This window comes from Danio rerio, chromosome 8 (genome assembly GCF_052040795.2).
Source record: "Danio rerio strain M-AB ecotype USA chromosome 8, GRCz13ab, whole genome shotgun sequence".
Classification (NCBI taxonomy): Eukaryota; Metazoa; Chordata; class Actinopteri; order Cypriniformes; family Danionidae; genus Danio; species Danio rerio.
Genome location: NC_141028.1, coordinates 22,398,275 through 22,415,000, shown reverse-complemented (window position 1 = coordinate 22,415,000; position 16,726 = coordinate 22,398,275). Strand labels below are relative to the sequence as shown.

The 16,726-nt window shown below is 35.3% G+C and overlaps 1 protein-coding gene across 8 annotated transcripts in view; it reads right to left on the bottom strand.

Annotated features, from left to right (window-relative positions):
- csnk1g2b (casein kinase 1, gamma 2b) overlaps positions 1–16,726 on the bottom strand; it is a 64,285-nt gene that overhangs the window by 18,230 nt on the left and 29,329 nt on the right. For 7 of the 8 annotated variants that reach the window (XR_015497183.1, XR_015497182.1, XM_087263580.1 and 4 more), the window contains 4 exons: positions 15,302–15,371; positions 1,827–1,975; positions 1,424–1,658; positions 1,072–1,157 (listed from right to left, as the gene is read on the bottom strand). Coding sequence is in view for 6 of the 8 variants with exons in the window: in XM_087263580.1 (XP_087119706.1) it covers positions 1,072–1,157; positions 1,424–1,658; positions 1,827–1,975; positions 15,302–15,371 (540 nt within the window). In the remaining 2 variants the exon portion in view is untranslated. Of the gene's footprint in view, positions 1–788; positions 941–1,040; positions 1,158–1,423; positions 1,659–1,826; positions 1,976–15,301; positions 15,372–16,726 lie in introns of those variants that run through there. The other variant, XM_087263582.1, reaches the window with a different exon arrangement.

Sequence of the window (16,726 nt, the reverse complement as noted above, 5' to 3'; positions counted from 1 at the left end):
AATCTGATGCATTAAATACTTTTACAACCTGAGACCATAATTTCAATATTTGGTATTACACCACAGTCCTTATGTTTTGACAAAAGTAAGATAAATGTAATTGCCTTCGCGATATACTGTAGAAGGTTGTACTGATATGTTTTTTCTAACTTGGCAACTTGTTTTAGATCACATAAAGAAGATGGACCCTTCAGTTATTTTAGAACAACAAAACTTTTACTTATAGTTTTAAAATTTTTTTTTTTTATTTAGTTTTATTTTCTTTTATACATAAAAATATATATATTTTACTTAATAATTTTATTTAATTGTATTTTATTTTAATATTACTAATATATTTGTATAGACCCATAATGTATGCATGTGTGTGTTTTGTTTGTGTGTTGTTTAGAAAAAAAAAGTAAGAGTGAAAAGCTATTTACTGCATATTTCATATTTAACATGTTTAACAAAAACAAAATTAAATAAAAATAAAAAATATATATTTTTATTTTACTACTATTATATTTATTGTATGATTTATTTAAATAATATAAATATATGAAGAACTAAAATATAGAAATAATCAAGCCAGTCAAAATTCTTAAAATATGAGAAACCTTGAAGTAATTAATGATATTGATATTAATAATATTAATGATAAATCAATATTTATTCATAAGAATACTGTGCAACCATTAAAACAGCACTAATAATAATAAAATAAAACATTGAGCAATAAATTAGCATCATAGTAATATTTTAGAGTGTCTAGTGATGCTAAAGACAGGAGTAATGGCTCATTAATATTTTAGAATATTATTTTATTCCTTATATTTGTTAAAATATGTATTTTTACCAATGTAGTCTTGGTAAGCATCATTCAAGTAGGCAGGCAAATTCATGTTCTTTTGTGCAGTAGCGTAAATGTGCAACAAAAAGCTCTCGAACCCGTGGATTACTTTAATAACACGACAAGAAAAGTCACAAGTTCAAAACACTCCTACAGGAGGGGAAAAAATGAAAATGAAAAAAATAATTTCAGGAAATGATGAACACACGTTGAGGAGGCAAAAAGAAAAAAATGCAAACCTTCAAGCCCTGCCAGGGCAAACTGCCTCTCAGGAAGTACATAAACATATGGCCCAGTGCTTCTAGGTCGTCCCTTCTGCTTTGTTCTGATGGGGAAGAAAAACAACAAATGCTATGTGTCACACAGACAGATGCAACAGGTACATTTTCACAGTAAAATGAGATATGATTTTTAAACTACATGATTAAGTGGGTTGCATAAATATGAGTCACTCAGGAAAATGAAAGTATGTCATTTAAGCTGAGTTGCTGATTTATTATTTTTCCTCTTTAGCCAAAAAAGCATTAAATTTAAAACAAACTACACATGGGAAAGTGAAAGAAGATGTAAAGAGAGGTTTATAATGCACACCTTTTCCCAAATGTGTGTTGATACTCATATACCGGGCAGTGCCAGTAAGGCTCTTATGCTCTCGGTATGGGATGTGTTTTTTGGTCTCGGGGTCTATGTATTCTTTGGCAAGCCCGAAGTCGATGATATGAATGGTGTGCTGCCTCTTGGACCCCGGCCGCCCCATTAAAAAATTCTCTGGCTTGACGTCTCGATATATCAAGCTTCGTGTGTGAACAAACTCCATCCGTGTTATCTGAAAAAACAAGTAAGATTGTAATTGAGGACAAAAAATAAAAGCATGACAGAGCTGAACGATTCCTAGAAATCATTTAGAAAAGAGCCAAAAGAATTCCTAAATGTGTAATAAGACAAAGCCAAAATTGCTGATGGAGGCTAAGTGGCTCTCTGACCGGACGCTTACCAGTTGAATAGCTATCATTAGGACGGTCTTGAGGGAGAAAGTGCGGTCGCAGAGGTCAAACAGGTCCTCTAGACTGGGCCCGAGCAGCTCCAGAACCATAGCGTTGTACTTCCCGCAAGGCCCGAAGTAGAAGACCTGAGGAACTCCCTCTGCAAAAGACAAAATCATTGTTTATAGTCTCTCTAAAATCAAATGAAAAGGCTTTTTGCCTGTTAGGATCAATGATTTCTTAAAGTTATCTTTAGCTAATAGCAAGTGGGCTCCAAAATTTATGTTTAAAAGATATAAGCATTCAAAACATGCAGTTTGTCACTTTAGCCAGAAATGAATCAATAATGTTTTTATAACATTAGCTCATATTTCAGTTTCTCAAGAGATCTTCTGACCAATCAAATGCTCTTTAGAATCTGAAGCCCCCTACCCCTTACAAGACATGAATAATAAAATCTAATCTAAATGGAGGAGCAATAATTAAAAAAGGCTGTTTTTCCTTGAATTTCTTTATGTAATGATAAAAATTCATCACAAAAAATTATTTCTATATTTTTGTGAAATGCTGCGTGAGGTATGTTTCGTTGCACTTTTAAAATACACTAGAGGGCAATGTTTATGTGTAATGTGCTACTTGAGGTAGAGCCTTAACGATATATAGCTTCGCCAATTTTATCAGCCGATATGAGCATCTCAACGATGTATTGATATTGGTGAATTTGCCAGAGATATGATTGTTGTTTAAAACCTACTTCACAGAACGTATAACACAAACAAAGTTATTGAAATGTAATAATTACTTGCAGAACAGCAACAGCAGAAAAGATTCCATTGTTTGCTATGCTATACAGTACTAGTCAAAATGTTAGGTACACACGAATGGGTAAGTGTCCTTTTGATTGATACTCTAATATGGATGTGAAGATTATCGGCCGATATATCGTTATTGCCGTTTTGTTACTACCTGATATCAACATCGGCCCCAAAAACCCATATAATTTGGGCTCCAACTTGGGGTACAATTTGTTGTACGTCTCAAAAACACTTCCTTCTTGTACATGAAAATTTGGGGCTTGTCATACAGATCACTAATGCCTAGTTCACACTAGAGGATTTTAAGCCTGATTTGAGCCCGATTTGGAAGTTAACGAGCTCGCCGACAGATCGGGCTGTGATCGGGAAGAAATCTGCGGGTGCACGGCGCTCGCCGCTCTTTATGTGTGAACTACTGAGCAACGCATCAACGAGGCTCGCTGACGCGTCGCCGACACCTCGCAGACGGAAATCCAACATTCAGCATGCTAAATATTCCAGAGCAGTCGGCCGACTCAACCCCACGTGTGGTCAGATGTAGTGACGAGCTACAGCCAATGAGAGAGCATATCAGCATGAGCTGAATGGCTGTGTGTTCAGGAGCTCAGCAGAAACATCTGTGATTGGTCAGAATGGGCATCAGTGTACTCGCTTCATTTTGTGTTAACACAGACATGAGAGTAGACTATATTAACAGTGGAACTAGAATTCTGTAACTATTAGAATTACCATACTGCTCATTCTGATCGTTCTCATATGAAACGCCATATTGTCACAACATATTTACATTCAAAGCTATTATTGAGATATTAAAATTAAGCTTTGAATGTCTGGCATCATATTTAATGACACCATTACCCTAAAAATATAATATTTTTTTGGTAATACAGCCTATAAATATGTAGTTAAGATACTAAAACACTTAAAGGTCTTGGCTTTCATTTTCACTTTCAAACAGGAGCTATTTAACAGCACAGAATTTGCTGTTTTGAAAGATATCTGAAGTAAATTGATGTTTTTGCCATCAGAAAGTTTTGTTTATGTTAGCAGGAAGTTGCCAGGCAAGAAAATGCACACATATTTAAAGTCACAGCGAAAAGTATCAGACATGCATGCAGTTATTTTAACCAATATGGTAATTTAAGGCAGAAATGCTCAGTTCTTTACTGTTTTGTAATAAAAAAAATAACAATGTCAGAAAGAAATACACTGATAGTTAGAAAACGGCAGGGTGTTATAAATATGTTAGTTTTATTTCAAAGAGTTATAAAATTACAAAAATTAAAAACTCTCTGTGCATCTATCCACTGGAACCTTGCAGATAAGTGATTAATCCGCTCATAAATCAGCTGATTTGACGATGTTTTTAAATGCTTTCTCCAAAGCTTGAAAAGCTGTCAGTGATGTAATCAGCACACAAGCAGCCAATAGTGTTCAACTTTTTCTGACGACTCCTCCCTCAAATTTTCATTGGCTGTGGTTTGGTAGCTTGAATGAGCTGATGGGGAATGAGTTGTTGTCTGATCATGTAGTGTGTGACCCCCCTCTTGTGGATCGTTCACGGAGTGTTGCGTAGTGTGAACACCACAGAGATCAAAAGACACAAAGTCAAGTCATGTAGTGTGAACAGCACAGCGATCTGCTGATGTTTAAAATCCTGTAGTGTGAACTAGGCTTAAGAGAACAAATGACCTAAACCACTTCCCTAATAGAATAGAAATATGCACTTCGATGTCATAGTTATACCCTTATATTACATTGCTTTTATCTCACTTGTAAAATTGTGTAGACCCCAACACTGCAAACACCAGAAAAGACATACAGAGATAGACACTTGAGGCAAATGTATTCAATTACAAATGATGTACATCAAGGTGGTGGGTGGTATTAAGTTAATGTTTTGCATGTTTTAATGACCTTTATATGTCAATATGTCCCTTAATATTATAAATATCTTTAGTGTGAAAAAGTGCAGTGCAGTCAAACCCATGCAGAAGTTACACATTTAAAGTTTCACAAAAACATGTAGGCTGATGCATGCATTTCCAATGAGCCTTGCTGCTTTCTTTTTGTTTCAGTTGAAATTACATCTCACATCGAACAAAGCTGTGCATTCCATGGCACTTCAGGGGACCTTTAACAACCAATTTAAAGACCACTTTATAACATCCAATCTGAAACGTAGAATCTGCACCACATTGTGTGGTCCTGTATTATTGTTTTCTTAACGCCACTAAATGTTTAGCCTGCTGTTCATGGGCAGTGCAGGCCACAGTCTCTGACAGGACCCATAATGACAACACTTTGAACAAAACAGGACTAACAAGGCCTTGGAGAGAGAGAGAGAGCACATCATGCAGTTCGTTAAAGCAGCAGTGATGTCACGCTTGCAGAGTTTACAGTGAATGTGAAATGGCTGAGCTGATCTGTCCATTCTCTACCACAGCAAGTACTCTGGGCAGACCCTAAAAGGCTCGTGAAGGAGGGGTCGATGGTTTGAACATCATTTACCAGGACTGTATCGGTTTCATTGAGCCATATGATAGATATAGCACAATATGAGTAAATGTGAAAGTACTGTACATATAATGATATACCATAAACTGACGCAAATATATGCAGTTATGCAAAACATCATGCAAAAAAAAATCTTCATTTGAAAGAAAAATAGGCAGTGTCTTATTAGGCACCGTGGTCAGACTATCTTAATCGTTGTCCATACTGTAGAAATACATCTGTATTTTGTATTATATCTACATTATAATTGAATAATTGTTTTGGGACCTTGAACTTTTATTTAACAATGTTCGGTGTTAAAACTTTTTAAAAAGTCACGTTTATTGACATTATATTGGTTTAGAAGCGATACATTGTTTGGATTGGCGTTTTTTTATTTTTCAGATTTTCTTATTTTACAGACTAATATACGCTCACCGGCAACTTTTTCAGGTACAACTTACTAGTACCGGGTTGGCACCACTTTTCCCTTCAGAACTGCCTTAATCCTTCGTGGCATAGATTCAACAAGGTACTGGAAATATTGCTCAGAGATTTTGTTCCATATTGACATAACATCACGCAGTTGGAGATTTGTTGGCTGCACATCGATGATGCGAATTTCCTGTTCCATCACATCCCAAAGGTGCTCTATTTGATTGAGTTCTGGTGACTGTGGAGGCCATTTGAGTACAGTGAACTGTTATGTTCAAGAAACCAGTCTGAGATGATTTGCTCTCTATGACATGGCGCATTATCCTCCTGAAAGTAGCCATCAGTACATGGGTACACTGTGGTCATAAAGGGATGGACATGCAACAATACTCAGGTAGGCTGTGGCGTTTACATAATGCTTAATTGGTATTAATAGGCACAAAGTGTGCCAAGAAAATATCCTCCACACCATTACACCACCACCAGCAGCCTTAACCGTTGATATAAGGCAGAATGGATCCATGATTTCATGTTATTGACGCCAAATTCTGACCCTACCATCCAAATGACGCAGAAGAAATCGAGACTCATCAGACCAGGCAACTTTTTTCCAAACTTCTATTGTCCAATTTTTGTCAGCCTGTGCAAATTGTAGCCTCAGTTTCCTGTTCTTAGCTGACAGAAGTGGTACCCGGTGTGGTCTTTGGCTGCTGTAGCCCATCCACCCCAAGGTTCGATATATTGTGGGTTATATATATATATATATATATTTATTGTGGGTTCAGAGATACTCTTCTGCATACCTCAGTTGTTGGAGTGGTTATTTGAGTTACTGTTGCCTTACTATCAGCTCGAACCATTTTGGCCATTTTCCTCTGACCTCTGGCATCAACAAGGCTTTGGACCCACAGAACTGATATTTTTTTCTTTTTCGGACCATTCTCTGTAAACCCTAAAGATGGTTGTGCGTGAAAATCCCAGTAAATCAGCAGTTTATGAAATACTGAGACCAGCCTGTCTGGCAACAACCACCATGTCATGTTCAAAGTCACTTAAATCCCCTTTCGTCCTCATTATGATGCTCAGGTTTAAACTGCAGCAGATTGTCTTGACCATGTCTACATGCCTAAATGCATGAGTTGCTGCCATGTGATTGGCTGATTAGAAATGTGTTAACAAGCAGTTGGACGGGTGTCACAATATATTAAAATATATTATTTCAAACTACTAAAATGTCAATATGACACATTGTTAAACTGCAGTGTGATTTTTCTACATCGAATGTCAACAGAGCAGAGATCAACATCCCACAATGCAATTCATAATCAGAAACAAACAGAAAATCTTAAAATACAAAAACTGATCATTTTACATCATATAATAACACTAAATGAATAACTTCAGAAATTATATTTTTAGCAAACTATACATCCACTAATTATTTCTATGTAATCATCAAAACATTCATTAAGTGACTGAAAGCCTGTCATCCATCTGCTTATCAACTAAAAAAATAAATGTGTGTATGACGTTCGATCCAATGGTCAGATAAAGAGGCCCATAAGACCCACAGATATAGTGAGCCCAGGAAAGCCCAGCTCCAGCAGGGATTATAAGAGGATTTACCTGATCGGACAAACGTCATGAGAACATGCGAACACACCTGCCTGCATTTTCGCCAGCAGCACAGATCTGTTTGGAAAGCTCAGCGATGATGGATGTGCAGCCAGGAAACTGACTCATCAAAGCAGCAGATCTAAGGTCTAAACCTGACGCCAACTCACCAATCACAGGGAGGAAAATTACAACCATGCGCAGCTGAAACACTTCCTTGCATTGTCAACATCGTAGGTTTTATAGCATTTCAGATCATAAAGAAAAAATTAAATATGTGAATTACCATTTTTATAGAGAGTTAAAGAAAAGATATTAGAGGAAGTCCAATTTATTAATGCAGTGCGCTAAAAGATGCACAAGAGAGAGGTCTGTAATTGACAATTACAGACTTTTGTACACAAAATTCATAAAAAAAAATGTCTAAAATAAAAATTTGAATACCAATCAGCGCTTCCCACGGGTTTAAAAATTACTTGTGGTTGTAGACTGATTGAAACACACATTGAATTATACAACTTTTAAACAGACAAAAATGTTTTAATTTTTAACAATATTTTTTATTTATTATGACACTGTTATACACGGTTTCTTTTCAGTGGGTTAAAGTAAAAAAAGAAATCCACTATTTCTCTTACTTTTATGCCATTCAGGAGTCTTGTTCAGCCACTGACAGGTCAAATCTGCTTCTCTCTCTCTTTCAAGTTCAAAACAAACTTGAATGCCAAAGCATTTTAGATATGTAATAGCCTATGTAATAAATTAACATCATCACATTAATAAAATAATCAGCAAATGAGAAATAAATAACAGAAAAAGGAATAAAAACAGACAATATCTCTAAAAATGCTAATAATTACATTATTAAAATGTGCTTATTTAAATAAGACAAATGCACTGATTAACCATTACTAATGGTGTACATATATTTTGTCTTTTAATTCTCTCCAAGTGTATACTGTAGTAAGGAGTCGTTTAGATTTAAGAATGAATTGTTGAATGTTTCTCTCACAACTGTGCACGCACTGTTAGTTGCAAAGCCAACAGAAAGTAGGCTTAAGCAAAAAGGCAATGCAAAAAAAAAAAACACATATGATTAACTAACGTTAGCTTCAGAGAGCAAAAGCGGAATCCTGGACATTTTATAAGATTTAGAAACCCAGCCAGACAAATTTTTTAAGTGCCAAAAACAAGGGTCTGGGTCTGTAAAGCACATGAGTGTCTGTGTAAATATTGACGCTTTGTGCGCACACAGAACAAATGGGTAAACAGTCTACTCAATCGATCGTGGATGTTTGGTTATATTAGGCTGATACAAAATAGTGCAAAAAAAAAGGATGCTAATAATAGTTTAAAAATACTTAAAAAATAATAAAGTGTCATTAAATATACTTTGGCAGCCCACCAAAGTAAAGTCTATGTGTGGGAAGCGCTACCAATAATCATAATAAAAATAAAACGTACTAAGAAATAAAATATTTTTGCTTAATTCAATTTGGCCACATGATTTTAAATATGACATTTGACAATATGGCTGCATTTACACTGCAGATTCTGTCTGATGGTCAAATATGATTGAGACTATATCGGATTTTTTTGATAACCTGCTTAAATCACCTTTTAAATGTGACTCTTAAATGCGATTGACTGCATTTACACTGTACACGGCAAAGACGCATTGACTAAATTGAAAAAAATAATAATAATAAAAATAGAGCGGGCGCTGACTGACATCTGATGATAAAAGAGCGCCCTTTACATTTCTGTATTTAATCTGTTCAGAGTGTTTCTTTTTTTTTTTTTTTACTGACAAGTTGTTTTACTATAGTTTATGGCAGAAAAGTTCTCATTTGGCCATCTTCTTTTAATCTAGGCTTTTTTAAACCAGTAGGCATCTTAATTCCAATTCCATAGCGTGATTTATGCACATGATGCAACGGTTTTAGTTTTTATTGTTTACGTAGTGGATACTGCACTTTCTCTCTTTTGTTAACATGCTTAAATACTTGTACTTCTTGACAATATAAAAGCTTTTTTAGTCCTCATGCATGAGGTTTGGGACTCCGCTAAAGTCTGTTCTGAAATGAAAGCATCTGAACTGACGTCATTTGCTATGGTTTTTAATTATGCGCTACTCACATTGACAGGTGAAAAAACGATCTACCTGCTTACACTACAGACACGAGAACACAGATCCAATTCATATTGGATAAATTTCTACATATGAAGGCCTGAATCTGATTTGAGCAAATCGCAATGCATGTGAATTTTTCCTGCTTACATCTACATGGTGTTATATCCGATCTGTGCAATATTCGAGAAAAAAAAAAAAAAAATCTGAATTAAGTCACTTGAACCATGTAGTGTAAATACAACCTATGAGATTCTGATGAAATACAGAAAATTGGCAAAAAAAGATCAACAAAACAAAATAAATAAATAAAAAATAGCATTACTGGTATAAACTAAATAAATATTAAATATCAATATATTATTCATAATGACAAAATAAATATAAATAAAATGTAATAAGTATTAATAAATAACGTATAAATAATAAACATTTAATAATAAATAATAATATAAATAAAAATGAAAATACTACAGAATACAGTATTTTATTATTATTGATTAGTATTAATAAATTTATACATAACAAAATAAAGAAATGCTCTTAAAGTAGCAAAACCAATACTTAAAAATGTGGTGAGGTGGCATCAGTAGCAATATAGAAAAATATATATTTATTATTAATGTTTTGGTATTAATAACATTTTTTTATTAATGAGGGTTTAAATATGATTTTAGGTTAAATATTTAAATATGGTTTTGACTCATATTTCAGGCCCACTCTCTGTAAGCAGTCACTAACACACCGTCAGCTCCCCTTTTATCAGCCTTCTGTGCAGCGACACTAAAGTTCAACAAGGAGATTTTTCTGCCATCTCTAAACCCCACTCGCTCACATCACTAACTGGGCCTGAAAGAAAACAACACAACTCATTGTTCATCAAACACATGTCCTCTCAGACGCACTGGAATGTCAAAGTTTAGCACACGAAGGCTGGCGTATTAAAGATTCAGCATGCAGCCGGAGAACAACAAGGCCCTGATTCCATTAGCAGGACAGTAGAGAAGAATCAGAGGCTGAAACGTGATCGTTCCCAGTGTGATTCAGGAGATGAGAGGGCTTGCGTTATCCACCCTGCTGCATAAAACATCCTCAGCTTACACTGCAGAGAGAAAGAGAGCCATGAGCCCCCCCCCCCCCTAAATGTCAGAGATTGAACACAACGATTGAAAAGCCACTAACCAAGTCACACCATGCTAAAAATAACCAGAGAGCTTTAATCAAAAGCACAATAACAATTAAACATTTAAACACGAGCTATTTTAGCAGCGATCGGCACCAGCATTTTCTCAGTTTGTTGCCCTTTTATATGGCGCATGCTTTAAATAATTGACAGCCTTTATGACATTTAAAGTGCAAAACATTTAAGGCTGATGGGCAAAGCAAAGATTTGTATTTGTGATCACATCAACAATGTTGCATTAAAATATGGGCCCAAAATTGTGCTGAGAAGGTGTGGAAATACACCAAAGAGGTATCCTAACATGACCTGGGCTCTTTTTCCAGCATGGTAGAGAATTAACACTCCTCTTTAGCTGCAGGTTTAAGGAGCAGAGGTTCTCCGGTGGCTTAAGATGAGTCTCACAATGGCAGATCCTCTCAAAGGATTCTCTGCTGGGAAAGCTGGAGGCTCTGGTTTGGTTGTCGCCTTTTAGGCTTCATGAAACATTTAGATCTAGATTTCACAACTGTGAATCACTGGAGCCCCCGCTGGCGTGTTTGGAAAGCGATGTTCACTTTGAAGTGATGGATACGCATTACCAGAAGGTAAGGTTGCGTAAGAGCCAGTGTCACGTTGAAGAGGTTGAGTAACTTACGATTATATTTCAAAATAAGAACTATATAGGACGAACAGGAAAGCGGTCTGGAAAATCCAAGTACATCAACTTTCAAGATGCACTCTCTGAACCGCAAGACATGACCATTTGTATACCAGACAAAGAAAAGGGAAGTTGTATTTAAAGGTCAAGGTTTGACTTTCAGGGTACTTTCAGTGATCCTGCAACCATTTGTTTTTACGTGTGTTCAAATTTCCTCTTTTTTTGTTAAACTATATCACTATCACAGCTCGACGAATAAAATAACTCTTCAATAAATTGAAATCAGAATCATCAGCCCTTCTGTTTATTTTTTTCCCAATTTCTGTTTAACGGAGAGAAGATTTTTTCAACATTTCTAAACATAATAGTTTTAATAACTCATTTATAATAACTAATTTATTTTATCTTTAAGGTATTTAGGCAAGTTATTGTATAACGATGTGTTGTTCTGTAGACTATCGAAAAAAATATAGCTTCAAGGGGCTAATAATTTTGACCTTAAATGGTTTTTAAAAAATTAAAAACTGCTTTTATTCTAGCTTAAATAAAACAAATACAACTTTCACCAGAAGAAAAAATATTATCGGACATACTGTGGAAATGTTCTTGTGCTGTTAAACGTCATTTGGAAAATATTAAAAAAAGAAGGGAAAAAATGCAGGGAGAACCATCAACAATTCAATAATTTCTATTTAATACAGCCCCTTTAATATAGAATTATTTGCCCCTCTTTGATAATTTATTTTATATATTTCCCAAATGAACAGAGCAAGGAAATTTTCACAGCATGTCTGACAATATTTTTCCTTCTGGAGAAAGTCTTGAATAAAAGCAGTTTTTAATTTTTTAAAAAACCATTTTAAGGTCAAAATTATTAGCCAATCTAAGCCATTTTTTTAGAAATATAAAAAAAAAATGAAAGAAAAAAAAATCAAAGGGAGGCTAAAAATTCAATTGTATGTGGATACCAGTGGTGAAAAGAGTACTGAAAAAACGTACTCAAGTACCGTTACTTGCTAAAATATGTAGTGCAAGTAGAGTGTAAGTGTCTGTTCTAAATACTACTCAAAGTATAATACAATTACTAAAAGTCTAAAAGGACTGAAAAGTAGAGAGGACAATGTTGTAAAATGATTCTGCCTTATCTTGCCAATTAAAAATCTAGCTTACATTAGTGCCACTTTGTTTGTATGTGCAAGTTCCATTATTTACCATTCAAGGACTATAAATGTGAAAACACATTACCTTAACATGCAATTTAAGTATAAGAAAACAACAGGAAGCAGATTTCAGAATGCGTATTATGTGTTTACATGTGAAATCTCAGTACTAGGGATGCGCTGATCAGGATATTTGCAACAAATACAGAGTACCTATTTTTTGTCTTGGTGATTGGTCGATACCGAGTACCGATTCTGATGCTTCAAGCTTTATGTAACTTTGCCATTGCATAAAGCACATTTTCCCTAAAAGTATGCTACATAAGTGGAGATCTCTCCTTACATAAGATAATAAACTAAGGATGCTGCATGTAACCCTATACATTATTATTACCGCATATAATCTTAAACATGTCTCTTATAAACATTTAGTATGGACAGAAGCAGCTTTAGAGAAAATCATAGATAATATGCGGGAGACTCACAGAGCTTCGGCAGAGGTCATACTGTTGGACACAAGATGAGGGCTGATTGCTCCGCTTGCATCACAGCAGCTCAAAACACTGGATATACAATGGTTGCAACAAAGAGACCATCACTCGCAGGAGTTGCACCAATAAACTGTATAAACAGAGATCGCATCACATCTGTGTATATTTTAGCTGCTGTGACGCATGTGCAGCGATCGCTTACGCACTCACACATTATTTACCTCCGCACATGTTGTAGTGCTGCTATACTGTATAACCAAGGTGCGTATGTGTGTCTTTCTCTGCTTGTAAACTCAAACACCTGCGATCAGTTTATAAGATCAGCCAGATTGTAGACTACCGATAGAGTCAATAAATGTGATTACTGGCCAATATCGATCTCCGACCAATCAATCTGAGCATCTCTACTGAGTACCTAATGGGGAAAAAAATTAGCTGACGATGTCAATGTTGACTAGCAAGTTACAAATATCCAGAAGTTGAAAACCTAGCTCTTTCAGCACTAATAGAATACATCTAATTTGAGTATGTATTTGAAAACGTAACATTCTGTAGTGACTTTAGTTTTTGTTTAAGACCATTTTGCAAATTTAGCCATCGTACAATAGGCATCGTTCATCTTCTCAGTGTAATGCAGTCTAATCTCAGTCTTGCAGTCATTGCGTGTCAATAACGCATGCTCTTGGGATACTTTTAATGATTCAACACTGTATATGTTTGTTGTATTTACAAGCACCCATGTTTTGAGGTAGGTCTGTCTGGTATAATTTTTGTATGCACGATTTGATTAGACGGAATCCATGGGACTGAATATTCCACTTAATCACTGTAAACAAATAAAAAAGTAGGAACTGCAGGTTGAAAATAGTGCAGTAAAAGTACAGCACTAAGATGTACTCAAGTAAAAATACACATTATTTACACAACTTAATAAAGTAGAAATCCAGAGAGAAACTTCTCAGCTCCTGTAAGTTGTTTATTGTATTACTCTACACCACCGGTGGATGGCAACTAACATTGTATTACAAGTCACTATGTACATCTCATGACAATCACTTGGTCATTCGCAGATCTTCATTGGCATTGCCACCGATAAAGAGAGCACAAAAGAAAGCAATCCATAACAACCCAAGTAAATCACTTGCAATTTCACACTAGGACGACTAAGTAAAGTCTGCTGTTAGTCTTCGGTTAATAAATTGTTGGAGTTAGAGGCTCAGAATATGTACAGCACAGATATATTTTTACTCCCTACTAAACATAATGGCTGAGTGTTTGAGTTTCACTCTCCATGACTTGACATCACAGTAAATGCACTATTCCTATTATTATCAATGCATGAGCAGCATATTTGGCACATCGTAAACGCACCATAAAAAGTGTGTAATCTTCTGATTCACAGGCTGGCTCCAGTTGCTTGGCTAAGGTTTTGCAGAAAGCTAAAACTGATTATTGATAAACATCATAGTTGATGTTGTTTGTTTTAACACACGTTGTTTAGAATTATTAAGCATTTAAAAACGTGCAATTGGTTCCTGTGGTTATGACGATTATTTATTTTGTTGAAGTATTCCTTTAAAACAGACAATAATAAAGTAAAAAAAAAACAAGAGATAAATGTTCACACTTCCTTCAGCTTCATGAAAGATAAAAAAAAAAACGATAGAAAACTAAACACGACAGCAGCATTGTTTGTTTTCTCTTTGTGTACTGCTTAAAATATGGCTTTCTTCTCGAAAGGAATCAGTCACGTGCTGGACATTCGATAATGGCAACCCAGCCACGAGGAGTGGCGTAGATATAAATATAGCAGGCCTGCCCTGCACGCCTGCACTTTCACTGGCTATTAATGTTGCAGGGGCGGCAGCAGTGGCTCCGGTGAGCTGGCAGGGGATCAGATCCCCGCTCTGGAGACGGCCGTTCACTGAATGAGATCTTTGCATTGCAGGGTGGCTATGAGTCGATGTGAATAAGAGCAGCACTTCATGTCAGTCAACCTTCCGGTTCAGCGATCAAATAGATGGATGTATCAAGGATTTGTACAAGCTGCTCATCCTTTTCATTGTAAGGCTTAACAGGATCAAAGTTCAGCCTTCTGGCTTCGCAACATGTATGGTAATTACAATCAAAATGGCCGGGTGTTGCGCTCCAATCACACAGCTCTGAGATTTAATCCATTATAACCTCAGTCATAGAGCAAACAACTATTTTAATCTGTGAGGGAGACAAACTGGGTCATTATAAGCCCAAATAAATAAAATAAAAAGACAACACTGTCTAACAGTGGCCTTCAAACTGGATAATTCTCATCTTATAACCCCCACCATCCCAAATTCAATCCGACCCTCTTTTTCACCATCATTTGCTGCCGATAAGTGAAGCAGCCACATCAAAAGGCCGAAGCTCACCGCCCCCATGATTCTCAGCACACAACTGAAGCATGATCACTCTCACACAGGATGAGGAGGTGGCGACTTTTCACAAAACATAAAACACATGATTCTAGAAAGGATGTGGGTCTTACCTGAATTTCCCAGCTGTTTATAAAATCTATACTCCAAATGGAGTTGAGGCGCTCTTGATTTGATTGGCTCCTGAAAGACAAGAAATAGACCAGGCATTAGAACAAAGCAACAGTGAGATTTAGCCATGCATATGTGATTGCATAGAACTGAGACAGAATCTGTCTATTTCTGCTGAGAATTTTCTTTAAAAAAATCTGAGGATTTATGCGGCATCATTTTAGGAGTATCATAACTACAAACTTAATACATGAATTTAAAAAAAACAATAGTTTTTCTTTAAAACTTTTATTTCATGTTTACAATGCAAATTCAATTAGATCCACTTATTTGGTAAACAAAGTACAATATCGCTACTAAAAGACAGAGAATATTACTTTACAAACTGTATTGAAAATAAATCCTTTCAACATTTAAATATTAATGATATTATATCACAATAATATTAGTGAAATTGATTTAAACTGAATAAATATACATTTACACACATTTACACAAGTAAATGCATTGACTCAATTATGGGTTAAAAATCTGCAGAAATCTGCACGCGCAGATTCCGTGTGAGCCTACAAAAGAAATAGGTTATAAATTTTATGTATTCTTGACAAATACAAGCATTCCTGTCTTTTATAAACAAAACAAAATAAATAGGAAAAATACCCAAGGAATCAAAATCTAGGTGATTTTTTTTCTTCAGATTTTCACTAAAACTGTGGATCTTAATAATTCATAAAGAGAAAGTCAATAGCGATAAGCACTTTGAGAGTAGAGTTAAAAACATATAGGAAAACCAATATTAAAGCAGCAGTAGGTGATTGCCTTCAGAAACATGTTTTGTTGTGTTGGTTGAAAGTCTCTTCACATTCCAATATTAATGATTAAAGTAAATGATCTCAATATATTAATATGTATTTTTATATTCTGGGTAAAACATAAGACTTAAAACTGTTTGTCCAATTGAAATTTGTCGGGCAGAGAATTCCCATAATTCTGATAAATAGCCCAAACTGTCTGTCAACAAATGTAGACTTTTACATCTGCGCACCCAATCACGCAGATCTACACATTCAAGTACACACAAAAGAGAGAGACAGCGATAAAAACAAATGCTGAATCAAAACTTTTTAAAATCCTGAATCAATATTGGAGTTCCTTTAGCACGCTGGAGAAAAGATGACACCATGGCTAAAGTATTTCTTTTAGACAGGTAATGTTATGTTTTAAAAATATTTTAGTCAGACAAAGCTAATATGGCTTTTGTCGATTTATGTATGGGTTATATGGACAGAAGATTTGTTCAGCAACTGAAATCTTCCAGTGAAAGATTGATGTGACTATTTTCTATTTCATAAGAGACCTTTTACAGCATTGATAATGTAGGTTTTTATTTAGTTTAACAACGAAACACAAATAAATAGCACTATTCT